The 27,170-nt window shown below is 51.0% G+C and overlaps 1 protein-coding gene and 1 long non-coding RNA gene across 2 annotated transcripts; one reads left to right on the top strand and one right to left on the bottom strand.

Annotated features, from left to right (window-relative positions):
* The first annotated feature begins 810 nt into the window (after positions 1-810).
* LOC136289120 (uncharacterized) lies at positions 811-2,138 on the top strand. Its single transcript, XR_010720719.1, has 2 exons — positions 811-1,183; positions 1,513-2,138. It is a non-coding gene; the product is annotated as an uncharacterized lncRNA (long non-coding RNA).
* AHCYL2 (adenosylhomocysteinase like 2) lies at positions 1,857-27,170 on the bottom strand. The gene is made up of 14 exons (XM_066182592.1): positions 27,072-27,170; positions 23,983-24,085; positions 20,758-20,852; positions 19,625-19,731; positions 17,618-17,734; positions 15,392-15,455; positions 11,545-11,633; positions 9,928-9,998; positions 9,727-9,821; positions 7,338-7,436; positions 6,702-6,770; positions 6,541-6,619; positions 6,046-6,166; positions 1,857-4,399 (listed from the first exon to the last, which is right to left on the bottom strand). Exons 1-14 carry the CDS (start codon positions 27,168-27,170, stop codon positions 4,393-4,395), a joined length of 1,215 nt encoding a protein of 404 aa, XP_066038689.1. The 3' UTR covers positions 1,857-4,392.

Genomic DNA, 27,170 nt, shown 5'->3' with positions numbered 1-27,170 from the left:
CCGCATCGCCATTGGTTCGGAGCGGGATGGGGCGGGGCCCGCGGTAACGGCAACGGCGGAGGGAACCCGGGGGTCCCTGGGTGTGGAGGGGACATACCGAGGGGACGGGCTTGAGGGGGACAGGGGGTGTCCCTGGGGTGCTGGAACAGGGAATGTTGGGGGGTTATGGGGTGTCCCTGGGGTGCTGGGAACAGGGAATGCTGGGGGTTGTGGGGTGTCCCTGGGGTGCTGGAACAGGGAATGCCGAGGGGTCATGGGGTGTCCCTAGAGGGTGGGAACAGGGAATGCTGGGGGGTTATGGGGTGTCCCTGGGGTGCTGGAACAGGGAATGCTGGGGGTTGTGGGGTGTCCCTGGGAGGAGGTAGGAACAGGGAATGTTGAAGGGTTATGGGGTGTCCTTGGAGTGCTGGGAACATGGAATGCTGCCATGGGGGGTTATGGGGTGTCCCTGGGGTGCTGGGAACAGGGAATGCCGGGGGATTGTGGGGTGTCCCTAGAGGGTGGGAACAGGGAATGCTGGGGAAAGGGTTTATAGGATTTCCCTGGGGTGCTGAGAACAGGGAATGCTGGGGGTTGTGGAGTGTCCCTGGAGTGCTGGAACAGGGAATGTTGAAGGGTTATGGGGTGTCCTTGGGGTGCTGGGAATAGAGGGATTATAGGGTGTCCTTGGAGTGCTGGGAGCACGGAATCCTGCCATGGGGCGGGGGGGGGGGGGGGGCTGTGGGGTATCCTTGGAGTGCTGGGAACATGGAATGCTGCCATGGGGGGTTATGGGGTATCCCTGGGGTGCTGGGGAAGGAGGATTTATAGGGTGTCCTTGGAGTGCTGGGAACATGGAATGCTGCCATGGGGGTTTATGGGGTGTCCCTGGGGAGCTGAGCTGGGTCAGCAGGGCGGGAGCTGGCGGTGCCGGAGGTACCCGTGGGGTGCCCATGGATCGGTAACCGTGGAGGGGGCCCATGGATCGGTAACCGTGGAGGGGGCCCACGGATCGGTAACCGTGGAGGGGGCCCACGGATCGGTAACCGTGGAGGGGGCCCATGGATCGGTAACCGTGGAGGGGGCCCATGGATCGGTAACCGTGGAGGGGGCCCACGGATCGGTAACCGTGGAGGGGGCCCATGGATCGGTAACCGTGGAGGGGGCCCATGGATCGGTAACCGTGGAGGGGGCCCATGGATCGGTAACCGTGGAGGGGGGCCCATGGATCGGTAACCGTGGAGGGGGCCCATGGAGGGGCCGGGGGCACCTGTGGGGCTGCAGCTGCCCCAGCACAGGCTGGACCGAAGGTTCCCCCCCAGAAACGCCCGGTCAGCCGGGCTGCCCAAACCCCGTCATCCCCATTTTGGTGCCAGGCAGCAGCTCCCGGGGCCCTGGAGCAGGAGTGGGAGCGGGCAGGATTCCCATTCCCACAGCCAGTAAAGGGGGGGCGGTTGGTTTTGGGGTGACTGTGTAGGTTTGTGGCCGGGGAGGCACCGGGTGCCCCATCTCGTGTCCCACATCCCTTCACAGCCTCTGGAAACCCCAAGGGTTTGGATCGGAATTTCCCTGGGCTGCCCCGGCAGCGTGTGCAGCCCCGCAGCAGAGCAGATAACGGGATCGTTCCGGAGGAGATAACGGGATCGGGAGCGTTCCGGCCCCGCCTCGCAAGGACACACCAGCCCGGGAACCCCAACAGCCCCAAGGACGCGGCCCCGGAGCCGCTTCCCCGGCTGGAATTATCGGGACACGGCGGGAGCTCAAGGCTGCGGCTTTGGGGACAACCCCCCACCCATCCCCGATCCCTCCCTGTCCCCCCCCCCGCCCCAAAATCCCGGTCTGGCCCCGCCTGACCCCAAATGACATTCGGGAGAGGCTGAGTTTTCCAATGTTTTATTTGTGTTTTGAGATTACAGAGTCTTTATTGCTGATCTAATACAATCACTCAGACATTAATATTTAAAACATCCTTTTTTGAAATGTTACGCTTGCAACGTTTTCGTTTCCTCGCTGCTGATGACGAGTTTTGTCTTATTATCTCTAAAGTTCAGAACAGAATTAAATTTCCTTTTTATGATTTTGCTGGTGTTACCTAAAATCTCCTTTTTCCTAAGTCTTGAAAAATGTGTTACATTAAAAAAAAAAAAAAAAAAAAAAAAGAGAAAGATAAAAGAAACCAAACCCCATTACACGTTTAATTTAGAGATGATCATAGGATATGATTCCAGGTTGATTAGGAAAAAAGCCAAGCGAGCCAAAAAGCTTTTACAGGAGAAGCAGAACATGGAGAAGAGCTTTAAAAATCGAGGTGGGAAAAGCCAGTCGGGATTTTAGTATTAATATATATATATATATAATTTTTTTTTCCCCTTCCTATCTACCTGGAAGATAAAAGGAGGTTGAAACAGGGCACGAAGGGATCCGGGGCTGTGCAGAGCAGGCACAGGGCAGGAGGCGGCTCTGGGGATGAGAGGGGTCGGGACAAAAGGGGATTTTTCCAGGGGGAAGTGGCTGTGCTTGGGATGGGATTCCCACTCTTCCCAAAGCTGCTCTGCCCCAGCGACCCCGTGGTCTCACCTGGGCCAGGAGCAGCTCCGCGCTCCCGGAGAACAGCAGGGCCTGACACAGACCAGGAGCCAGCTCAGGACAAAGACCTGGGGGTGTGATGTTCCAAACAGCTCAGGGGATTCTTCCCAAAAACAAAAAGAAACCAAATCTCAGGATCTGGGTAAAACGAAGGAGCAGAGATCATTTCAAGTCTGTGGTGAGCCATCAGTCCACGTGGAAGCTTCTCAAAGCCTGAAGGTCTCCTCAAGGCCTCCTCAGAGCCCCGACGCCTTCCCAAGGCCTCTTCAAGGTTTCCTCAAGGTCTTCTCAAGGTTTTCCTTCCTGATTCTGAGAGATTTCGAAGAGACACTTGGAGTAAGACGGCACAGGGGAACGTTTGCTCTGGAGATGAAAACGTGGTCAACCTGACTCCAAGTCTGGGAGCTCTGGGAAGGCCTTGAGGCCGTAATTCCTGTTTTCCCTTCCTTGTGCGTGAACGAGCTGCCACAAAAAAGTTCTCCATGATGGCCGAGAGGCCCAGGAGGACAAAACACGGATCTGCAGCCGGTGAGAGACTCGGGAAGCAAACAGGGAGGACAAAGCTTCTGTGCTCACGGGGCTGGGCAGTTTTATTTCAGAGGGGTCACCTTCCCCACGTGAGGGACACAAGTGACCTCGGCCAGACAGAGCACTCGGGAAGCCACCTGTCCTGTGCTCAGGAGGGACATGCTGGGATAAAACAGGGAACTCGGGCAGATTTCTTCTCCATCAGCTCTGACGCATCGAGACTCGAGGTGACCAAAAGGGGTTTTTAGCGACGCTGAACTCTCCCCTGGCACAGAATCCGTGTTGGGGCTGGGGCGGGGGGGGTGGGTCACTCCGGCGGACGTCTCGTACATTCCAAAAGGGATTTCCGGATTCGTACGGATACGACCAGGAAATAAAAACTCCGAACACTTTCCAATGAGGAGACTGAAATTCAGCTGGAGAAGGAGCTGGGTCCTCCCAGCCGGGGCGCCGGGCCGGAGCTCCGCTTGGCGCGGGCGGAGGCGCCGGGCGCTTGAGCAGCATCGGTTGGGCGAGGCCCTTCCAGCAGCGCGGGCCCCGCCGGGAACGCGACTTTGGTTGATCCAGAGAGAGAGACAGAGAGAGAGGTTGGCACTCGGAACGACAGCAGCAGGAAAACGCCGCGGGGCTGCGGCCAGGGCAGCGCTCGGGGCTGTCCGCGGCCGGCGCTGAGCCTCGGGCGCGGCTCCGGCCGGTGCTAAGGCGAGGATCCCCGGCTGGCCGCGGCCCCGGGCACTTCCAGGGCACGCCGAGGGGTTTTTCTCCAGCCGCGTTCCCCAGGTGGTTCCCGGCCAAAGGGGGTTTGGGGTTTTGTTGTCAAAGCGCCGGGGATTCCTCGGTGCCGCTGGAGAAGCGCTGGAGCGCGGAGGGAACCAAAAGCTGGGTCCCGCCGAGCGTGGGAGGGGGTGAGCAAGGGCTAAGGGATTATTATTATTATTATTATTAATATTATTATTATTATCCTTATTCTTCCACGGCTCGATTCCAGCAGCTTCCTCCTCGCCTTTCCCCGTCCTCCCAGCCCCGGAAAAGAACGAACCCAAAAGAGAAAAATGAAAAGGAACGGAAAAGAAAATCCAGCGTCTCCCAGTCCCGCGGCAGGACGAACACCAGTGGCAGAGGCCACATGAACAGTATTCTAATTTAATAAATAAATAACCTAAAACACACTGTCGACTATGGCAGCAAGCCCGGCTCTAGCGTGGGAAGCTTGCGTGGTTTCATCCTGTACAGTAGTTGAGAAAGACTCGGGGGGTTGTTGCTGCTCCTCGCGACTCTCCGGGATGCGGCGGCAGGAATTCAATATCTGGGGAAAGAATTGGGAGGAAAGACTTGTGGTAACCGGGTTTGGGGAGTGGGGAAGGGATGAGAAGCTGCCCCGGCAGCACCACGGTGGATTTTGGGAGGGGGAGAGGACAAGGACAGAAATGGCTGAGGGAGGGGTTTGGTCCGAGGTGGCCGGGGGAGGGTGGAGGGGTCGCGGATCCCTCTCAGTGCAGGGAATTCCCTGTGAGCCTCAAAGGATCCCGACCTCTCTGTGCAGGGGACAAACGCTGCTCCCCACAGGGCTGGGCCAGACCCCAAAACCAGGACAAACCTCACTCCTAACCAGGGACAAACCTCACTCCTAACCAGGGACAAACCTCACTCCTCACACACCAAAACCAGGACAAACCTCACTCCTGACAGGGCTGGGCAATGCCAGACCCCAAAACCAGAGACAAACCTCACTCCTCCAAGGCTGGGCCAGATCAGACCCCAAAACCAGGACAAACATCACTCATCACAAACCTGGGCCATGCCAGACCCCAAAGCCAGGGACAAACCTCACTCCCCACAAGACTGACCCACACCAGACACCAAAACCAGGCACAGAGAACTGCACCAGAGGGAATTCCTCCAGGGCCACGGGGAAGCACCAGGATTTCGCGAGGAAAAAAACCTCAGGATGTGGGAAAACCCAGCCATCCCCAAACTGGGAGTGTTCTGGTGCTCTCTGCCTGCCAAGAAAATCCCTTTTCCTGCAGGAGAAGGATCTGGGCTTCACCCTCCCGAGCTGGTCCGCGTTTGCGCAAAGCCATTTCGTTTTCAAGCTGCAAATTCCTGACAGCGCCGCCTGAAAAAACGTGGAAAAGGGAAGGGATCCAGGGGCTGCCACGGCAAGCTGCTATTCTGGGGGATCTGCGCTGGGAGAGGAGCCCGTGGGAGCAGCCCCAGGGCTGAGGCTGCTCTGTGCCACCTCAGCCCCCGGCAAACTTTAAAAATAAAGCCGTCCCCGAGCCGGTGGCACGGCGCTGGCATCCGCCGCGTCTGGGTGCCAGCTGCTGCCAGGCGCGGAGGGTCCTGCGCTGCCGGGAGCTGCTGCCAGGGCTCGGGCTGCACCATCCCCTCCCCGCTGTCCGCACTGAGCCCTGGGGGTCTCCTCGGGGGATGGGGGGGACAAAACCCCGTCCCCTGTGACCCCACAGGCGTGCCCCACGGCGGGGCAGGAGCGGAGAGCGCTGGGAGGGCAGCGGGAGGAAGAGAAGGCCGGGAGGAGCAGGGGGGCTGCAGGGCACTGGGAGAGGAGAGGGATGAGAGGGCACTGGGAGGGCACTGGGAGGGCACTGGGAGGGCACTGGGAGAGGAGAGGGATGAGAGGGCACTGGGAGGGCACTGGGAGGGCACTGGGAGGGCACTGGGAGGGCACTGGGAGAGGAGAGGGATGAGAGGGCACTGGGAGGGCACTGGGAGGGCACTGGGAGGGCACTGGGAGGGCACTGGGAGGAGGAGAAGGCCAGGAGGAGCACCAGGAGGGGCAGGGGGCTAAGAGGGCACTGGGAGGGCTCCAGGAGGGGCAAAGGGCTGCAGGGCACCAGGAGGGCACCAGGAATAGCAGCAGGAGGGGCACCAGGAGGGGCAGAGGGCACCAGGAGGGGCACAGTGAGGGGCAGAGGGCTCCAGGAGGGGCACCTGTAGTAGTTGGGTTTGAAGGGTCCGTTCTTGTTGAGCCCCAGGTACTTGGCCTGCTCGTCCGTCAGCTCCGTCAGGTGCGCGTCGAAGGTGGGCAGGTGCAGGCTGGCCACGTACTCGTCTGGTGGGGACACGGCGGGGACAGTCACAGCCACAGCACGGAGGGGAGGCCACGGGGACACCCCACCCGACAGCTCTGGAGGGTGTCGCCTCACCCCAAGACTGGGACAAGCCACCCCTGTGTCACCTCCCAGGGGTGACAATGCCACAGCCTGGCCCGGTGTCCCCTCCCAGGGGTGACAGTTCCACATCCCGGCCCAGTGTCACCTCGCAGCTGTGACAATGCCACAGCCTGGCCCGGTGTCACCTCCCAGCTGTGACAGTGACACATCCCGGCCCAGTGTCACCTCCCAGCTGTGACAATGCCACATCCCGGCCCAGCGCCAGCCCCCAGCCCATCACCGGGAGCAGGAGGCAGGTCGGGAAGGTGCTCACCCATTTTTTTCGGCAGCAGGTACACGTCCTGCTTGTAGCGTCCCTCGGGAGCGTTGTAGAGCTCTATCAGGGCCAGGGCCTGCGGGGAGGGTGACACTGGGGTCACCGCTGTCCCTCGCAGCAGCGCCTGTGCCCCGCCCCGCCCCAGCCCTCCCCCTCACCTGCGTGGTGGCCGTGATGGACAGGACGAAGGTGGGCACGGTGGAGCAGCTCAGGTTCAGCAGGCGGCCCTGGCAGGAGGGATCCGGGGGTCAGCAGGGCACCGAACCCGCCCTGTGACCCCACGGCAGGGACAGCAGGAACGTGTCCCGGCTGTTTTGTCACCTGCACCGAGCCCCAGGGTGACAGGGACACGCGCTGTCCCCTCAGGAAGGGCAGATCTCCCTGTGGGAGACGCCCCGGGCGTGGGATCAATTAAATCAGGGGAGATTTTCTTCGTGCCAGGAGCTCAGGGGGGCTGCACATGTCCCTGCCACGAGGGGACAGCCGGGGAGGGATTTGGGATCTAATCCCAGGGAAGAGGGGCAGGAGGAGAGGGAACGGCCTCAGACTGGCCCAGGGGAGGCTCAGGGTGGATTTTGGGGAGAATTTTTTTTCATGGGAAGGGTGCTCAGGCACTGGAAACGCCCAGGGAGGTTTGGAGCCCGCATCCCGAAAGGAATTTCAAAGCTCCGTGGATGTGGCGCTTGGTGGCTGGGAACGGTTGGGCTCGATGGACTCAGAGATGTTTCCCAGCCTAAATCATTCCGTGAGTCCACGATTCCAAGAGGCAGAGCTGCAATTCCTGCCGCCCTCACCTCTGCCAGCAGCACGATCCGCTTCCCGTCGGGCCAGATGACGTGATCCACCTGGGACCTCACCCGCTCCCAGGTGAGCTCGGGCGTGCGCAGGCTGGCCTGGAAAACGGGGTGGGGACGTCACCAGAGCAGCCCCAGAACCTCCGAGAAGGAGCAGAAAGCCCTGCCAGGGATCCCATCCCAATCCCAGAGCAGTGACACCTCTGCGATCCACAACCTGAACCGTTTTTGTCACCTCAGCACACCAAACCCCACCAAAGATTGTCCACAATCTGGTGAGGAGGACCCGTGGCCACAACCTGAACCGTTTTTGTCACCTCAGCACACCAAACCCCACCAAAGATTGTCCAAAATCTGGTGAGGAGGACCCGTGGTCACAACCTAAACCGTTTTTATCACCTCATCTCTCACAAACCCCACCGAAGATTGTCCAAAATCTGGTGAGGAGGACCCGTGGTCACAACCTGAACCGTTTTTGTCACCTCAGCACATCAAACCCCACCAAAGATTGTCCAGAATCTGGTGAGGAGGACCCGTGGTCACAACCTGAACCGTTTTTGTCACCTCAGCACACCAAACCCCACCAAAGATTGTCCAAAATCTGGTGAGGAGGATTTGTGGCCACAACCTGAACCGTTTTTGTCACCTCAGCACATCAAACCCCACCAAAGATTGTCCAGAATCTGGTGAGGAGGACCCGTGGTCACAACCTGAACTGTTTTCATCACCTCATCTCTCACAAACCCCACCAAAGATTGTCCAAAATGTGGTGAGGAGGACCCGTGGTCACAACCTGAACTGTTTTCATCACCTCAGCACATCAAACCCCACCAAAGATTGTCCACAATCTGGTGAGGAGGACCCGTGGCCACAACCTGAACCGTTTTTGTCACCTCAGCACATCAAACCCCACCAAAGATTGTCCAGAATCTGGTGAGGAGGATTTGTGGCCACCAGCTGGACCCTGCCTGGCTGCAGCTGCTCCTTCCAGCCCAGAAAACGCCTCCAAACCCACGGGAATTCTCTGGAATTCTCCAGACGAGGCTCCCCCTGGGTTTTTGCTCGTGCCCAAGCACAGGGGAGCAGATTTTTGGGATTCCTGGTTGGGCCGGGACATGGATGTGGGCTGGAGGATTCCCAGATCCTGAGGGAAGGCTGAGGCTGGATGTCCTTTCCTGCTCCTCAGAATCCCTGGGGATTGAGGAGGGGCTGGGACACATCTGGGACACGGGGGGTGGGATTTTATCTCCTCCAGGGGTGTCCTCAGGACAGACAGAGCTGCTGGGGGGGCCCCAAAACATCATCGCCCCGAAATATCATCACCCCAAAACACCATCATCCCAAAACACTGTCACCCCAAAATATCACCACCCCAAAAACCATCACCCTAAACATCATCACCCTCAAACCCCATCACCTCAAAACACCATCACCCCAAAATACCATCACCCCAAAACATCATCGCCCCACACGTTGTCACCCCAAAAACCCATCACCCCAAACACCCATCACCTCAAACAATCACCCCAAAACTCCCATCGTGCCAAACCACCACCCCAAAACACTGTCACCCCAAACCCTCATTACCCTTAAACACCATCACCCCGAATACCCATCACCCCAAACCCTCATAACCCCAAACTTCATCACCCCCAACCCCCATGACCCCAAAAAATCACCCCAAACACCATCACCCTAAAACACCATCACCCCAAACCATCACCCCAGAACACCATCACCCCAAAACACCATTACCCCAAAAAATCACCCCAAACACCATCACCCCGAACTCCCATCACCCCCAAACACCATCACCCCAAACCATCACCCCAAAGCCCCATCATCTTAAAAAAGTCACCCCAAACCCCATCACCCCAAGCCCCCATCACCCCAAAACACCATTGCCCCAAACCCTCATCACCCCAAACACCATCACCCCAAACATATCACCCCAAACACCATCACCCCAAACATATCACCACCCCAAACCATCACCACCCCAAAACATCATCACCCCAATCACCCTAAAACACCATTGCCCCAACACATTGCCCCAAACCCCCATCACCCCAAACAATCACCCCAAGCCCCCATCACCCCAAAACATCATTGCCCCAAACCCTCATCACCCCAAAATACCATCACCCCAAACATATCAGCACCCCAAAATATCACCACCCCAAACAATCACCCCAAACACCATCACCCTAAAACACCATTGCCCCAAACCCCCACCACCCCAAACTCCATCACCCCAAACAATCACCCCAAGCCCCCATCACCCCAAAACCCCATCACCCCAAACAATCACCCCAAACCCCATCACCCCCAAAGAGTCACCCCAAAGAGTCACCCCAAGCCCAAAGCACGACCCCAAACCCGCGCTGACCACGTCGATCTCGGTGTTGGAGTGCCCCATGTTGCAGACGATGCAGCTGTTCTTCATCCTGTCCAGATGTTCCCTGGTCACCACGTTCTTGTTCCCTGCGGCACCAAAATCCCAAATGCTCACCCCCTGCCCCGCCTTTGGGGTTTTCCCTGGGCTCCGACCCCGTTTTGGGGTGTGAATCCCCGCCTCCCGCCCCCGTACCCGTGCAGGTGATGACGATGTCCACCTGCCTGATGACTTCATTGAGCTTCACCAGCCGGAATCCGTCCATGCTGAGAGGGGGAACAAAAAAAAAAAAAAAACAGGGAAAAAAGTCACCCCAGATCCCAAACTCAACTTCCTGAAGGGCCATTGGGATCTCTGGGTTCATCCCGGAGGATCTGCGAAAAGGGATTTTGGGGTTTTTTTTTTTTTCCCCCGTGTCCTGTCGAGGCTTTCTCATCTTCAAACCTCGATTCTCCACCGCGACGGGTTTTTTTAGAGCTGCAGGGAACATCCAGGAGCTGCGGATCCGCTCGGGAATCCAGGTCGGGATGGATTTAGAGCGTCCTAAAAGACCCCCCAAAGGTGCAGGTGCCTCTCAACACCCCAGAAATCCTTTTTTTGAGGCACCTGGCAGGACCCTCAGAGGTGCTGAGGCCTTGCCCTGCCTCCCCGGCAAGGTGAGAGCTCAGGGATAACAAGCACAGGATGTGTGCGGTTATTCTTTTTTTTTTTTGGGGATTTGTTGACAATCCTCCCCAGAGCTCCTTCCTGTGCCTCTCACAAAGCTGCAAAAAATCCCAGTTACTAAAAAAGAAAAAAAGAAAAAAAGGAAAAAGAAGTAATTTTTTTTTTTTTTTTTTCCTGCCGCACGTCCCAATTTCCCGAGTTTTTCCCCACGGTGCAGGCTCCTCCTGGGATCGCTGGAAATTCCCGGCTGAGGGTGGATGAAGGGCACTGGAGTGGCCCAAAAGTTCATCAGCGCTGCTAATTAGGGCTCGTTAGTCCTCCCAGCACAATGAGCTGGGGAGGAGCTGAGGGTTCGGGGAGGCTCTGGGTGGGTTTGGGATGCAGGAGGAGAATCCAAACCCCGCTGTGTCCGGAGGGATGGAGGATGGACACCAGGACCTCTTTTGGGGTGTCCCAGGACCCCAGAGAGCCCCGGGACAGCCAGGGAGCAGCAGCTCAATCCCAAAATCCCCGCGAGCCGCGGCCCCAAAGTCCTGCTGCTGTGGGATGGGATGAACTGGGAAAGGGTGGGATAAACTGGGAAAGGATAGGGTAAACTGGGAGGGGATGGGATCAACTGGGAGGGGATGGGATAAACTGGGAGGGGATGGGATAAACTGGGAGGGGATGGGATAAACTGGGAGGGGACAAACTGGGAAGGGATGGGATAAACTGGGAAGGGATGGGATAAACTGGGAGGGGATGGGATAAACTGGGAAAGGATGGGATAAACTTGGAGGGGATGGGATAAACTGGGAAGGGATGGGATGGGATAAACTGGGAAGGGATGGGATGGGATAAACTGGGAGGGGATGGGATAAACTGGGAAGGGATGGGATCAACTGGGAGGGGATGGGATAAACTGGGAAGGGATGGGATGGGATAAACTGGGAAGGGATGGGATGGGATAAACTGGGAGGGGATGGGATAAACTGGGAAGGGATGGGATGGGATAAACTGGGAAGGGATGGGATGGGATAAACTGGGATGGGATGGGATCAACTGGGAAGGGATGGGATCAGCTGGGAAGGGATGAACTGAGAGGCGTTGTAGGGCAGGGTGCCTTTTCTGGGATGGGATCAGCTGGGAGATAACTGCCCCCCTTACCAGGCCTGCAGGGCGCAGATGGGGTCGATCTCGGTGACGTAGACGATGGAGCCCATGGCCTTGAGCGCGGCACAGCAACCCTTCCCCACCTGAAACAGCAACAGCAACAGCAACAGCAACAGCAACAACAACAGCAACAACAACAGCAACAGCAACAGCAACAGCAACAGCAACAACAACAGCAACAACAACAGCAACAACAACAGCAACAACAACAGCAACAACAACAGCAACAACAACAGCAACAACAACAGCAACAGCAACAGCAACAACAACAGCAACAGCAACAGCAACAGCAACAATAACAGCAACAGCAACAGCAACAATAACAGCAACAGCAACAGCAACAATAACAACAGCAACAACAACAACAACAACAGCCCTGCCCCACCTGAAACAACAACAACAACAACAACAACAACAGCCCTGCCCCACCTGCAATAGGACAGGGCTCAGCACACACAACAGCCAGAGCTCCCTGTGGGAACTGACAGTGGTCAGAACATGGATTTTTAGGCTCCAGGCAGTGCCTTGAAGTCTTTGGGAAAGGCCAAGGACAAAACTCCCGCAGTCTGGGCTGGGAAAATGTGAGGAGGAGCCCAAAACAATTCCTAAAACAATCCCTATAAACAATCCCTAAAACAATTCCTAAAACAATCCCTAAAACAATCCCTATAAACAATCCCCATAAACAATCCCTATAAACAATCCCTATAAACAATCCCTATAAACAATCCCTATACACAATCCCTATAAACAATCCCTATACACAATCCCTATAAACAATCCCTATAAACAATCCCTATACACAATCCCTATAAACAATCCCTATAAGCAATCCCTATAAACAATCCCTATAAGCAATCCCTATAAGCAATCCCTATAAGCAATCCCTATAAACAATCCCTATAAACAACCCCTATAAACAATCCCCATAAACAATCCCTATAAGCAATCCCTATAAACAATCCCTATACACAATCCCTATAAACAATCCCTAGAACAATCCCTATGAACAATCCCTAAAACAATCCCTATAAGCAATCCCTATAAACAATCCCTATAAGCAATCCCTATAAACAATCCCTATAAACAATCCCTATAAAAGACCCCTATAAGCAATCCCTATAAGCAATCCCTATAAACAATCCCTATACACAATCCCTATACATAATCCCTATAAACAATCCCTATACACAATCCCCATAAACAATCCCTATAAGCAATCCCTATAAGCAATCCCTATAAGCAATCCCTATACGCAATCCCTATACACAATCCCTATAAACAATCCCTATACACAATCCCTATACATAATCCCTATAAACAATCCCTATACATAATCCCTATAAACAATCCCTATAAGCAATCCCTCCTCCTGACACCCGGTGTTTTCCCTTCACTCACAGAGACGTCCACGAAAACGTGACGCCCTGAAAGGACCCGCCCTGCCCATTGTGCCCGAGCGCTGTATAAACAAAAAATAAATCTGTCTTTCAATAAACTCTGCCATAAACCCTCCGGAGAAATCGGCGTTCTACACGAGCCGTCCTGAACCGCAACGACCGCGCCCCGACCCTCATCTCACACCCTCGCAGCAGGGCATTGGTATTCTGTTTCTGGCCAAATAGGTAAAAAAAAACCCATTCCAGTAAAGAGTTTTTTATCTTCTTTTTTGTTAGAGCTGGGATTAAATGCTCCAGTGACGGTGTTGGGCGTTTGGACTCAGATGTTTGTTAATATTCTTATTTACGTTACAGCCTCGGGACCCTGCAGGGGGAGAATTTCAGGGTTTCTGGGCTACAAGACACTGACCCTCAACAAGCCGCGCATTTGACTCGAGGCCGTGGAACAACCTCCCAAAACCGAGCGACGGCACCGGGGTTTGAATAGAAGTGTGTGATCTCCAAGGGTGAAAAAGCTGAATTTGGGGTTTTAGGGTATAGGAGGGAAGATGGAGGATTGTGGGTGTTGTCTGAGTCCTTCTTCTTCACCTCCTCCTCCTCCGTGGGTTTGGGTGGTTTTGTGTAACGGGTCGATAGAGTTCCACATTGCGGGCTTCAGTGTGGTCAGTGTCGGGTTGAAAGTGAAAATAATTTAGGTGGCATTTCATCATTGGATGGATTGTCCTTGACGAGACCTGGTGGACGTAGAGAAACTCTCCATTTGGCCACATTTCTCCACCTTGCCGGTTGGAGCTCACGGCTCTTGAGTCTGTAACTAGGCAAGGATTAATAAACACCGAGTCCAAACGCGAAGCGCTGCGCTAATCCCGCTTCTAACACCAAGAAAAGAAGGTAAAAACCTTGCTCTGGGAGAAGAACTCCCGACTTTCGGTGTACAGCCTCACAAGCTGTGAGTTCCGGCTAACAAAGTGAAAAACGGATCCCCGTCTCTCCCTCTACGAGGCCTTTCGAGCGCAAACCGTCCGATTATGAAACGACGCCGCAATCATTTTTACTTTTACCCCGATAACCAACCGCCCCTGGCCCGCAGTGCGGATTTTTCCACCCAGCTACAAACCACCACCCAGCGCCAGGGAGAAGAAGGTGAGAAAGAACTTTAACCCCTCCACCTCGCTTTATATATTTACTATATTCTAACCCCATTAAACTCCGAGTTTTCCGCCCCGGGAGGTCACACGCTTCCATCCAAACCCCACAGCCACGATCCCGGCGCTGTTGTTTAATTTTGGGAGCCTTTTCCACGCCCTCAGGTGAAACGCAGTTTGTTCTTGGCGGCCGGCACAGAAATCCTGAAATTCTCAGTGCCCGGGGTTTCAACATCCTAATCCTGGCTTAGGACAGGCCTTGTTGGGCCCTACTTTAAGCCAGGATTAATGTGCAAAGGCAGATTCTCCCAGAGATTCTACACGAACAGCTCTGTCGGTTCCATCCACATCACTTCTTGTTATGAAATTAACTGATTTTGTCGGAATTCAACTCGTTTTGTCCCAATTTAACTGACAAAAGGCAACGCCACCGAACTTTAAACTGGGCGTTTGGGTCTTGTTCTTTCTTTTAACGAACTCAGTCTCTAATTTGCCAAGGCACTAAAAAGAAAAAAAAATCTTCTATTTATTTAAAAGTTGAATTTCCACCTCACGCCCGGGTGGATTTACGTGTTTTAGGTTTTTTTTCTGAAGGGGTAATTAAGTCACAGGGTTAACGAGCTTTAACCTTTGCCCAGCACAGGGAATCCAGGTTAAATCACCAAAATTCCCCCCCAAAAAAATGAGATTACGGCAGGAAAAACGGAGCCATCCCAGCTCTTTGGACTTTAAAATCCCGGTAGAGCAGCCACTGCCACTGGTCCTGAGGAAAAACTGGGAAAAGGGGAATATTCCCATGTGGAGAGAGGGCGGGTGAAGGGATAAATCCGGATTAATTCCCACTGGATTGCCCAGAACATCTGCAGGAAACCTCTGATTTTAGTAAAAACAGTAAATGGAATAAAAATGTTTCGATAGAAAGGAATATAAATTTAGTAAAATCGGATTAAATGTGATAAAATCATATAAAAATGCGTTGTATCAATATCTGGGCGTGCCAATATCCAGATAGTAAAGACATCCAGAATATTCAGTATTTATAATATTTAATATTATAATATTAATAATATTAATATAAAAATTTTTAAAAAATCTTTTTTTTTAAAAGATTCAGGTTTGGCATCTCTTTATCAATAAATAAATGACAGAAAAGTTTCATTTTTTTTGGCCAACTCCTGAGGTTTGGAGAGTCCTGCAAGTGCAGAGCAAAGAGCTGAGGGAGGGGAGGAGAGGGGGAGGATTTACACACGGAATTCCCAGTGGGGGCAAAAAAAGAGGGAAAATTGGGAAAATTACCTCCCCGTAGCCACAAACCACCACCTGCTTCCCTCCAAACATCATGTCCGTTGTCCTCTTCAAGCTGAGGGGGGAAAAAAGAAAGAAAAAAAAGGAAATTAAAGCCACAATTAAAGGTCAGAGTTACACCAGGAGCTGCCCCCAGGAGGGATCCCTGGAATTCCAGGGGAAGAGAAAACCCAAAAAAGCACCAAAAAAACCAAAAAATTTCCCTTTTTCCTTTGGGAAGGGTGGGGTGGTTGGTTTTTTTTGTTCTTCCAACAAAGAGAAAACCCAAAAAAGCACCAAAAAAAAAATTTTTCCCTTTTTCCTTTGGGAAGGGTGGGGTAGTTTTTTGTTTTGTTGGTTTTTTTTTTTGTTTTGTATTTTTTTGTTTGTTTGTTTGTTTTTTTTTTGTTCTTCCAACAAAGAGAAAACCCAGAAAAGCACCAAAAAAAAAAATTCCTTTTTTCCTTTGGGAAGGGTGGGAGGTTTTTTTTTTTTTGGTTTTTTTTTTTGTTTGTTTTTTTTTTTTTTTTTTTTTTTTTTTGTTTTTGTTTTTGTTTTTGTTTTTGTTTTGTTTTTTTTTTTTTTTTTTTTTTTGTTGTTTTGTTTTGTTTTGTTTTGTTTTTGTTTTTGTTTTTGTTTTTTTTTTGTTCTTCCAACAAAGAGAAAACCCAAAAAAGCACCAAAACCAAAAATTTTCCCTTTTTCCATTGGGAAGGGTGGGAGTTTTTTTTGTTCTTCCAGCAAAGAGGATTTGGGTTTGGAGACCTTTTTTTTTTTTTTTTTTTGTAGTTGTTGATTTTTCTTCATTTACTTTTTGGTTTTTGACGCTCCCAAAAGAGTGAAAACCCTCTCCAAAACCCCCTTTCAATCGGAATTTTCGTGGCCGACCCCGAACGTCCCCCAAAGGAGGAGCCCTGGGAGCAGCAGGGGAGTGGGAACTCCTTGCCGGAATCCCAAAGCTTTTCCCAAATGAAGCTCCCCCTTTCCTCCTGCTCCCTCCCGGAGCGTGTCCTACATTTCCCGGCTATTTTTAGCTCTGGAATAAATAGGTTAACGGTGCGGGGAAGGTGAAATTCCCTCCTTTTTTTTTTTTTCCCCGATTTTTTTTTTCATGGGAATTCAGTTCAAAACCCACAGCAGCTCTGAGGCACCTCTGCTCCCATCTGTCCTGACCCCGTTTTCAATTCTTGCGCCTGAATTTCAATTTATCCCCCAGGGTTTGGGTTTTTTTCACAGAATCCCAGGATTTTTGGGGGTTGGGAAGGAGCTTAAATCCCATTCCCATCCCATGGACACTTCCCACTATCCCAAAGTGCTCCAAGGAGAGATTCCAGGGGAAGAAAAAAACCCAAAAAGCACAAAAAAAAAATGTTTTCCCTTTTTCCTTTTGGAAAGGGTGGGAGTTCTCCTTCCAGCAAAGAGGATTTGGGTGTGGAGACCTTTTTTTCTTTTTTTTAATATTCCAGTCCCCTCATTCTTCCCATTCCTTGGAAGTTGCTGCTGCTGAGCATCCCAAATTCTGGGATTGTTCGTGGATCGTGCCACAAACCGTGAGGGGATTTGAGGCTGGACACTCAATTCCATCAAAAAATAAAGGGAATAAAGAGAAAAAAAAAAGGGATAAAGAGGGGAGGGAGAAAGGGCAGGAATGTCGAGTCCCACAGGCGGATTTTATCCAGAGGGGAGAGGGACAGGATGGGAATTCTGATGAGCACCAGAGGAAAGGAGGGATTCGGTTCCCCTCTGGCACGTGAATTGAGCGGAGATGATCCGAAGGCAGCAGAGCCCTGGGGGAATTCCTGCCCCTTTCCTGGGAATTCCTGCCCCTTTCCTGGGGATATTCCTGCCCCTTTCCTGGGGGATATCCCTGCCCCTTTCCTGGGGATATCCCTGCCCCTTTCCTGGGGGAATTCCTGCCCCTTTCCTGGGGGAATTCCTGCCCCTTTCCTGGGGGAATTCCTGCCCCTTTCCTGGGGATATTCCTGCCCCTTTCCTGGGGATATTCCTGCCCCTTTCCTGGGGATATCCCTGCCCCTTTCCTGGGGGAATTCCTGCCCCTTTCCTGGGGATATTCCTGCCCCTTTCCTGGGGATATTCCTGCCCCTTTTCCTGTTGGAATTCCTCCCCTTTCCCTGAGAGAATCCCTCCCCATTCCCGTGGGAATCCCTCCCCATTCCCATTGGAATCCCTCCCCATTCCCGTGGGAATCCCTCCCCATTCCCGGTGGGAATCCCTCACCCATCCAGGATGGACTCCCGGCAGCAGTACAGGTTGTCAAACTTCTGCTTGGTGACGGAGTCGTTGACGTTCATGGCGGGCACACAGAGCTTCCCTGCCTTGGAGAGCTGGTACAGCCTGACGGGGGACAGGGAACAGGGATCATCCCGGGGGAATCCAGCCCTGCGGGATCCAGCCCTGGGGAATCCAGCCCTGGGGAATCCAGCCCTGGGGGATCCATCCCTGAGGAATTCATCCCTGGGGAATCCAGCCCTGGGGAATCCAGCCCTGAGGGATTCATCCCGGGGGAATCCAGCCCTGGGGGATCCATCCCTGAGGAATTAATCCCTGAGGAACTCATCCCTGAGGAACTCACCCCTGAGGAATTCATCCCTGGGGAATTCATCCCTGGGGAACTCATCCCTGGGGAACTCATCCCGGGTGAACTCATCCCTGGGAAATTCATCCCTGGTGAACTCATTCCTGGGAAATTATCCCATAGGAATTAATCCCATAGGAATTAATCCCTGAGGAATTCACTCCTGAGGAATTCATCCCTGGGGAACCCATCCCTGGGGAACTCATCCCTGGGGAACTCATCCCTGGGAAATTATCCCGTAGGAATTAATCCCTGAGGAACTCACCCCTGAGGAATTCATCCCCGGGGAACTCATCCCTGAGGAATTCATCCCTGAGGATTTCATCCCTGAGGAATTCATCCCTGGGGAATTATCCCTGAGGAATTCACCCCTGAGGAATTCACCCCTGGGGAATTATCCCTGAGGAATTCATCCCTGGGGAACCCATCCACAGCAGGAAAATAAAAAATTCATTTCAACACCTCGCGGTGGCTCCAAGAGAGTCTGAAAATCCTGTCCCTGCTCCAGGCCTTGGGAAGGAGAACCTGCCTTTGGAAACCTCTTCTTCCCACACCGGGATTTCGGATCCTAAAAATATCCTCAGCCCTTGTCCTGACCCCCCGGGAGCCACTTCCCTGTTGGAAACATTTCCTTCCCCTGTCTCGGGAGCCGCAGCCAAACCTTTCCCCTGCAGGAACACAAAGCTGCCGCTCCCCTCGGTTCCTTGGGATGGGAATAATTCCATGGAAAAGCTCCTCTGCTCCTGCCAGGGACTCAGGGATTTCACTCACTCGTCTCTGAGGTTCTCTCTTCCCCAAAAAAAAAATCTCAGTTTCTCTTCCTAAATCGCATTTTTTTTACAGGGATTTAGGTCAGGGCTGTGTTCCCTCCCTTCCCAAAAAACATCTCAGCTCCTCCTCCCAAACTTCACTTCTTCCAGGGATTTAGGTCAGGGCTGGGCTTGTTCTCTTCCCAAAAAACATCTCAGTTCCTTTTCCCAAACTTCATTTCTTCCAAGGATTTAGGTCAGACTGGGCTCCCTTCCTTCCCAAAAAACATCTCAGTTCCTCTTCCCAAATCTCACTTCTTCCAAGGATTTAGGTGAGGGCTGGGCTTCCTCCCTTCCCCAAAAATCAACTCAGTTCCTCTTCCCAAACATTATTTCTTCCAGGGATTTAGGTCAGGGCTGGGCTTGTTCTCTTCCCAAAAGATACCTCAGTTCCTCTTCCCAAACTTCATTTCTTCCAAGGATTTAGGTCAGGGCTGTGTTCCCTCCCTTTCCCCAAAAATCGACTCAGTTCCTTTTCCCAGGGATTTAGGTCAGACTGGGCTTCCTCCCTTCCCAAAAAAACATCTCAGTTCCTCTTCCCAAAGGAAGGATCCCTTCTTCCCAGGGATTGAGGTCAGGGCTGTGTTCCCTCCCTTCCCCAAAAAATCAACTCAGTTCCTCTTCCCGATCCTCATTTCTTCCAGGGATTTAGGTCAGGGCTGGGCTTGTTCTCTTCCCAAAAAACATCTCAGTTCGTCTTCCCAAAGGAAGAATCCCTTCTTCCCAGGGATTGAGGTCAGGGCTGTGCTCCCTCCCTTTCCCCAAAAATCCACTCAGTTCCTCTTCCCAGGGATTCAGGTCAGGCTGGGCTGAGTTTTGATCCCAAATTTCCGTGGGTACCTGTGGACCCCGGTGACGCTCTCCTCCACGATTCCCTTGATCTTCTTGAACATGTTGGGATATTTCTTGTAGATCCAGTGGGTGAGATCCCCACCATCATCCAGGATCTGGAATGAAAAAGCGGCCACAGAGTCACCCGGGGCCGGGCAGGAATTCCCATTTCCACGGAACGGGGAGAAATTATGGGATAAATGGGGGTGGCACGGAATTCCTGGAGGAATTATGGGATAAATGAGGGTGGCACGGAATTCATGGAGGAATTATGGAATAAATGGGGGTGGCACAGAATTCCCGGAGAAATTATCGGATAAATGAGGGTGGCACGGAATTCCTGAAGGAATTATGAGAAAAATGAGGCTGGCACAGAATTCCCAGTCCCAGAATGAAGAGATCCCAGCAAAGCATAAATCCACATTTTTCTGGGACGCTGACTTGTTCCCAAAGTGACATTTTGGAGGGGAAATCATTCCTCAAAGAGCTGCTCTCGTGTCTAGACTCCGTCTGATACCTCGGGGGTGGATTTTATTTTATTTTATTTTATTTTATTTTATTTTATTTTATTTTATTTTTACATTCCGGCTTCTTTTTAAAGGTGACAGCGACCGGAAGGGATAAAAAAAACTCCCCCCTCAACCGGGCCAAAACCCCAAAACCTTCAAATTCCATCTTGATTTATTTCTCATCTCATTTATAACAGGAGCCCCAGGGCTGAAAATCCTCGGGGAAACGTGACGAGAACAGCCCAGCTGAAAATTAATCCTGCTCACCCGATTCCGGGCTCTCCGCTTTCCCTGGAAACGAGGGCAGGATGGAGTTTGTGCGGTTTAAAGCGTGGAAATCATGGAAAAATCTGGGGTTTGTCCCCTCAACAAACCACCTCAGCCAAAGCCGAGAATTTAAAGGGTGAAACGGGTGAAAAACTCCTTAAAAAATACTGATTTGGAGCCATTTTAAACTGCAGCAAGATGCTCCGAAATCCATCTTAACACCCCAAAAAACCCGCATTAACTCAGCTTATTCTGCAAGCAGCGAAACAAATCCCGGCTCGGTGAGATCCGGGAGGTTTTAGCTGCTCTTCCCTCCTCCTCCTGCTCCCGTCCAGGTGGGAATTGCGCAGGTGTTTCCCGACTCACCATGTTGGGCTGCCAGCCCTCGACGTTGACGCAGCGGTCGATGCACCACCAGAAGTCGTCCTCGGATTCTCCCTTCCAGGCAAACACTGGGAAACCTGGGCAGGGGAGGGAGGGAGGGAGAGAGAGGGGGAGTTAAAGGCAGGGAAATCCCAGGCCTAGGGCGTGGATTTGTTAATTAAGGTGTTCATTTACGGGGATGTATTTAATTGGTGCGCGGCTTCAGCCAGAGGGGCTCACGGGACACGTTTGGTTCTTTTGGGTGTTCCAGAGGTTGTGGTCAAACGTGTGGTTTCAGCCAGGTGAAATCCCTGGGTTTATCCAGGTGAAATCCTTGGTCTTACCCAGGTAAAATCCCTGGGTTTATCCAGGTGAAATCCCTGGTCTTACCCAGGTAAAATCCCTAGGTTTATCCAGGTGAAATCCCTGGGTTTATCCAGGTGAAATCCCTGGGTTTATCCAGGTGAAACCCCTGGGTTTATCCAGGTGAAATCCTTGGTCTTACCCAGGTAAAATCCCTGGGTTTATCCAGGTGAAATCCTTGGTCTTACCCAGGTAAAACCTCTGGACTTATCCAGGTAAAATCCCTGAATTTATCCAGGTGAAATCCCTGAATTTATCCAGGTAAAATCCCTGGATTTATTCAGGTAAAACCCCTGGGTTTATCCAGATAAAATCTCTGGTCTTACCCAGGTAAAATCCCTGGACTTTTCCAGGTGAAACCCCTTGTCTTGCCCAGGTGAAATCCCTGGGTTTATCCAGGTGAAATCCCTGGATTTATCCAGGTGAAATCCCTGGATTTATCCAGGAAAAATCCCTGGTCTTACCCAGGTAAAATCCCTGGATTTATCCAGGTGAAATCCCTGGATTTATCCAGGAAAAATCCCTGGTCTTACCCAGGTAAAATCCCTGGACTTTTCCAGGTAAAATCCCTGGATTTATCCAGGTGAAACCCCTTGTCTTGCCCAGGTGAAATCCCTGGGTTTATCCGGGTGAAATCCCTGGTTTTACTCAGGTAAAATCCCTGGATTTATCCAGGTGAAAGGCCTGGATTGATTCAGGTAAAACCCCTGGGTTTATCCAGATGAAATCCATGGTCTTATCCAAGTAAAATCCCTGGATTTATCCAGGCAAAACCCCTGGACTTTTCCAGGTGAAATCCCTGGGTTTCTCCAGATGAAACTCCTGGATTTACCCAGGTTAATTCTTTGATCTTATCCAGGTGAAACCCTTGTCCTCGCCCAGGGATAACTCTTGCCTTTACCCAGGTAAAATCCTTGGTCTTACACAGATAAATCCCCGAGACTTACCCAGGTAAAATCCCTGGATTTATCCAGGTGAAAATCCTGAATTTATCCAGGTGAAATCCCTGGATTTATCCAGGTGAAACTCCTGGATTTATCCAGGTAAATTCTTTGGTCTTCTCCAGGTAAAATCATCGGCCTCATCCAGGTAAAACTCTTCTTCTCACCCAGGTAAAATCCTTGGCTTTTACCCAGGAGAAATTCTCGATAAAACCCAGGAGAAATTCCCTATAAAATGCAGAGGGAATTCTTCCTGCATTTTATAGGGAATTTCTCGTAGATTTTATAAGGAATTTCTCCTACATTTTATAGGGAAATTCTCCTGCATTTTATAGGGAATTTCTCCTGCTTTTTATCAGGAATTCCTTGTGGGTTTTTATTGGGGAATTCCTACCGCACGTTATAGGGAATTCCTTGCGGATTTTACAGGGAATTCCCTGTGCATTTTATAGGGAATTTCTCCTACATTTTATAGGGAATTTCTCCCGCATTTTATAGAGAATTTCTCCTGCTTTTTATTCCTTGTAATTTATTCCCTTAATTTAGAATTTATAATTCCTTATGAATGCCTTAATAAATTCCTTATAAAATGCAGGAGAAATTCCCTACAAAATCCAGGAGAAAATCCCTATAAAATGCACAATAAATTCCCTATAAAATTCAGGATAAATTCCCTACAAAATCCAGGATAAATTTCCTATAAAATCCGGGATGAATTCCCTGGAAAATCCACGAGGAATTCCCTCTAAAATGCAGAGGGAAATCCTCCTGCATTTTATAGGGAAACTCTCCTGCTTTTTTATCAGGAATTCCTTGTGGATTTTCTAGGGGAATTCCTACTGCATTTTATAAGGAATTTAAATTAAAGGAATAAATTATAAATTACAAGGAATAAAAAATTGGATAAATTCCCTATAAAATCTATGATAAATTCCCAATAAAATGAAAGAGGATTTCCCTATAAAATCCACGAGGATTTCCCTATAAAATGCAGGACAATTTCCTTACAAAATCCAGGATAAATTCCCGAGTAAACCCACGACAAATTCCCTATAAAATCCAGAATAAATTCCCAATAAAATACTCTATAAATTCCCTATTAAATCCGTGATAAATTCCCTATAAAATGCAGGAGGAATTCCCTGTAAAAAGCGGAACAATTTCCCTAGAAAACGCAGGAGAATTTCCCTACAAAATCCAGGATAAATTCCCTAGTAAACCCACGATACATTCCCTATAAAATCCAGGATAAATTCCCTATAAAACGCACAATAAATTCCCTATAAAATCCAGGATAAATTCCCTACAAAATCCACTATAAATCCCCTATAAAATCCACTATAAATTCCTTATAAAATCCAGGATAAATTCCCTACAAAATCCACTATAAATCCCCCATAAAATCCACTATAAATTCCTTATAAAATCCAGGATAAATTCCCTATAAAATCCAGGATAAATTCCCTGCAAAATCCACTATAAATCCCCCATAAAATCCACTATAAATTCCTTATAAAATCCAGAATAAATTCCCTATAAAATACACGATAAATTCCCTATTAAATCCGTGATAAATTCCCTATAAAATCCAGGATAAATTCCCTATAAAATCCAGGATAAATTCCCTATAAAACCCACAATAAATTCCCTATAAAATCCAGGATAAATTCCCTGCAAAATCCACTATAAATCCCCTATAAAATCCTTATAAAATCCAGGATAAATTCCCTATAAAACCCACAATAAATTCCCTATAAAATGCAGGATAAATTCCCTACAAAATTCACTATAAATCCCCCATAAAATCCACTATAAATTCCATATAAAATCCAGAATAAATTCCTTATAAAATCCAGGAAAAATTCCCAATAAAACCGCAGGAATTCCGTCTCAAACGCCCCGGGAAGAGGCGGAATTTCCGTACCGCTCTCGGCCAGGGCAGCGGCCACCTCGTTGAGGGTGGAGTAGATGTTGCAGGCGGCCCAGCGGCACTGAGCGCCCAGAGCGCCCAGCGTCTCCATCAGCACCTGCGCCCGAAAAAACAGGGAAAATCGGCTCAGAAACGGAAAACTGGGGTTGGGTTTGGAAAAACATCGGGAAAATCGGCTCAGAAATGGAAAACTGGGGTTGGGTTTGGAAAAACATCGGGAAAATCGGCTCAGAAACGGAAAACTGGGGTTGGGTTTGGAAAAACATCGGGAAAATCAGCTCAGAAACGGAAAACTGGGGTTGGGTTTGGAAAAACATCGGGAAAATCGGCTCAGAAATGGAAAATTTGGGTTGGGTTTGGAAAAACATCGGGAAAATCGGCTCAGAAACGGAAAACTGGGGTTGGGTTTGGAAAAACATCGGGAAAATCGGCTCAGAAATGGAAAATTTGGGTTGGGTTTGGAAAAACATCGGGAAAATCAGCTCAGAAACGGAAAACTGGGGGATTGGGTTGGAAAAACATCAGGAAAATTGGCTCAGAAATGGAAAACTGGGGGATTGGGTTGGAAAAACATCGGGAAAATCGGCTCAGAAACGGAAAACTGGGGGTTTGGTTTGGAAAAGCATTGGTAAATCAGCGCAGAAATGGAAAATTGGGGGATTGGGTTTGGAAAAACATCGGGAAAATCGGCTCAGAAACGGAAAATTGGGGGTTTGGGTTGGAAAAACACCGGGAAAATCGGCTCAGAAACGGAAAATTGGGGGTTTTATTTGCTGTTTGTGGGAAAGCCCCTGGGGGGTCTCTGAAGTTGGGTTTGAGTTTCTGGTTTAGGGAATCCCTCCTCTCCCTGTTTGGGGTCAGTTTTAGGGGATGAGCAGTGGGAATTCCCGTCTGGGGTCAGTTTTAGGGGATGAGCCGTGGGAATTCCTGTTTGGGGTCAGTTTTAGGGGATGAGCAGTGGGAATTCCCTATTTGGGGTCAGTTTTAGGGGATGAGCCGTGGGAATTCCTGTTTGGGGTCAGTTTTAGGGGATGAGCAGTGGGAATTCCTGTCTGGGGTCAGTTTCAGGGGATGAGCAGTGGGAATTCCTGTTTGGGGTCAGTTTTAGGGGATGAGCAGTGGGAATTCCCTGTTTGGGGTCAGTGTTAGGGGATGAGCAGTGGGAATTCCTGTTTGGGGTCAGTTTTAGGGGCTGAGCAGTGGGAATTCCTCATTGGGGTCAGTTTTAGGGGATGAGCAGTGGGAATTCCCGTTTGGGGTCAGTTTTAGGGGATGAGCAGTGGGAATTCCTCATTGGGGTCAGTTTTAGGGGATGAGCAGTGGGAATTCCCGTTTGGGGTCAGTTTTAGGGGCTGAGCAGTGGGAATTCCCGTTTGGGGTCAGTTTTAGGGGATGAGCAGTGGGAATTCCCGTTTGGGGTCAGTTTTAGGGGATGAGCAGTGGGAATTCCCGTTTGGGGTCAGTTTTAGGGGATGAGCAGTGGGAATTCCCGTTTGGGGTCAGTTTTAGGGGATGAGCAGTGGGAATTCCCGTTTGGGGTCAGTTTTAGGGGATGAGCAGTGGGAATTCCTCATTGGGGTCAGTTTTAGGGGCTGAGCAGTGGGAATTCCTGTTTGGGGTCAGTTTTAGGGGATGAGCAGTGGGAATTCCCGTTTGGGGTCAGTTTTAGGGGATGAGCAGTGGGAATTCCTCATTGGGGTCAGTTTTAGGGGATGAGCAGTGGGAATTCCTGTTTGGGGTCAGTTTTAGGGGATGAGCAGTGGGAATTCCTGTTTGGGGTCAGTTTTAGGGGATGAGCAGTTGGAATTCCCGTTTGGGGTCAGTTTTAGGGGATGAGCAGTGGGAATTCCCGTTTGGGGTCAGTTTTAGGGGATGAGCAGTGGGAATTCCCGTTTGGGGTCAGTTTTAGGGGATGAGCAGTGGGAATTCCTCATTGGGGTCAGTTTTAGGGGATGAGCAGTGGGAATTCCCTGTTTGGGGTCAGTTTTAGGGGATGAACAGTGGGAATTCCCTGTTTGGGGTCAGTTTTAGGGGATGAGCAGTAGGAATTCCCGTTTGGGGTCAGTGTTAGGGGATGAGCAGTGGGAATTCCTGTTTGGGGTCAGTTTTAGGGGCTGAGCAGTGGGAATTCCCGTTTGGGGTCAGTTTTAGGGGATGAACAGTGGGAATTCCCTGTTTGGGGTCAGTTTTAGGGGATGAGCAGTGGGAATTCCTGTCTGGGGTCAGTTTTAGGGGATGAGCAGTGGGAATTCCCGTTTGGGGTCAGTGTTAGGGGATGAGCAGTGGGAATTCCCGTTTGGGGTCAGTGTTAGGGGATGAGCAGTGGGAATTCCCGTTTGGGGTCAGTTTTAGGGGCTGAGCAGTGGGAATTCCTCATTGGGGTCAGTTTTAGGGGATGAGCAGTGGGAATTCCCGTTTGGGGTCAGTTTTAGGGGCTGAGCAGTAGGAATTCCCGTTTGGGGTCAGTTTTAGGGGATGAGCAGTGGGAATTCCCGTTTGGGGTCAGTTTTAGGGGATGAGCAGTAGGAATTCCCGTTTGGGGTCAGTTTTAGGGGCTGAGCAGTGGGAATTCCTCATTGGGGTCAGTTTTAGGGGATGAGCAGTGGGAATTCCTGTTTGGGGTCAGTTTTAGGGGATGAGCAGTGGGAATTCCCGTTTGGGGTCAGTTTTAGGGGATGAGCAGTGGGAATTCCTGTCTGGGGTCAGTTTTAGGGGCTGAGCCGTGGGAATTCCCGTTTGGGGTCAGTGTTAGGGGATGAGCAGTGGGAATTCCTGTTTGGGGTCAGTTTTAGGGGCTGAGCAGTGGGAATTCCTGTTTGGGGTCAGTTTTAGGGAATGAGCAGTGGGAATTCCCGTTTGGGGTCAGTTTTAGGGGATGAGCAGTGGGAATTCCCATTTGGGGTCAGTTTTAGGGGATGAGCAGTGGGAATTCCCTGTTTGGGGTCAGTTTTAGGGGATGAGCAGTGGGAATTCCTGTTTGGGGTCAATTTTAGGGGCTGAGCAGTGGGAATTCCCGTTTGGGGTCAGTTTTAGGGGCTGAGCAGTGGGAATTCCCTATTTGGGGTTTGGGGCCGGGCTCTCACCGCTGTCTGTGCCGTGATGTGGGTGCACCCCACAATCTTGGCCCCGGCCAGAGGTTTCTCCCCCTGAGCTCTCTTCCTCAGAGCCATCAGCGCCGGCAT

Source organism: Chamaea fasciata, unplaced genomic scaffold, assembly GCF_029207755.1.
Source record: "Chamaea fasciata isolate MVZ Bird 193981 ecotype frontalis unplaced genomic scaffold, bChaFas1.0.hap1 SCAF_5, whole genome shotgun sequence".
NCBI classification, from domain to species: domain Eukaryota; kingdom Metazoa; phylum Chordata; class Aves; order Passeriformes; family Sylviidae; genus Chamaea; species Chamaea fasciata.
The sequence above is the reverse complement of the archived record's forward strand: the minus strand, read 5'-3'. Positions and strand labels throughout refer to the sequence as shown.

Excerpts from the sequence above, each read along its gene's own strand:
- AHCYL2 (XM_066182592.1), bottom strand. The coding sequence starts at position 27,170 with ATGCCGGCGCTGATGGCTCTGAGGAAGAGAGCTCAGGGGGAGAAACCT. Across the intron at positions 6,771-7,337 it reads GGATCGTGCTGCTGGCAGAG|GGCCGCCTGCTGAACCTGAG; the intron begins GTGAGGGCGGCA and ends CCCTCCTGCCAG. Across the intron at positions 6,167-6,540 it reads CCTGCTGCCGAAAAAAATGG|ACGAGTACGTGGCCAGCCTG; the intron begins GTGAGCACCTTC and ends TGTCCCCACCAG.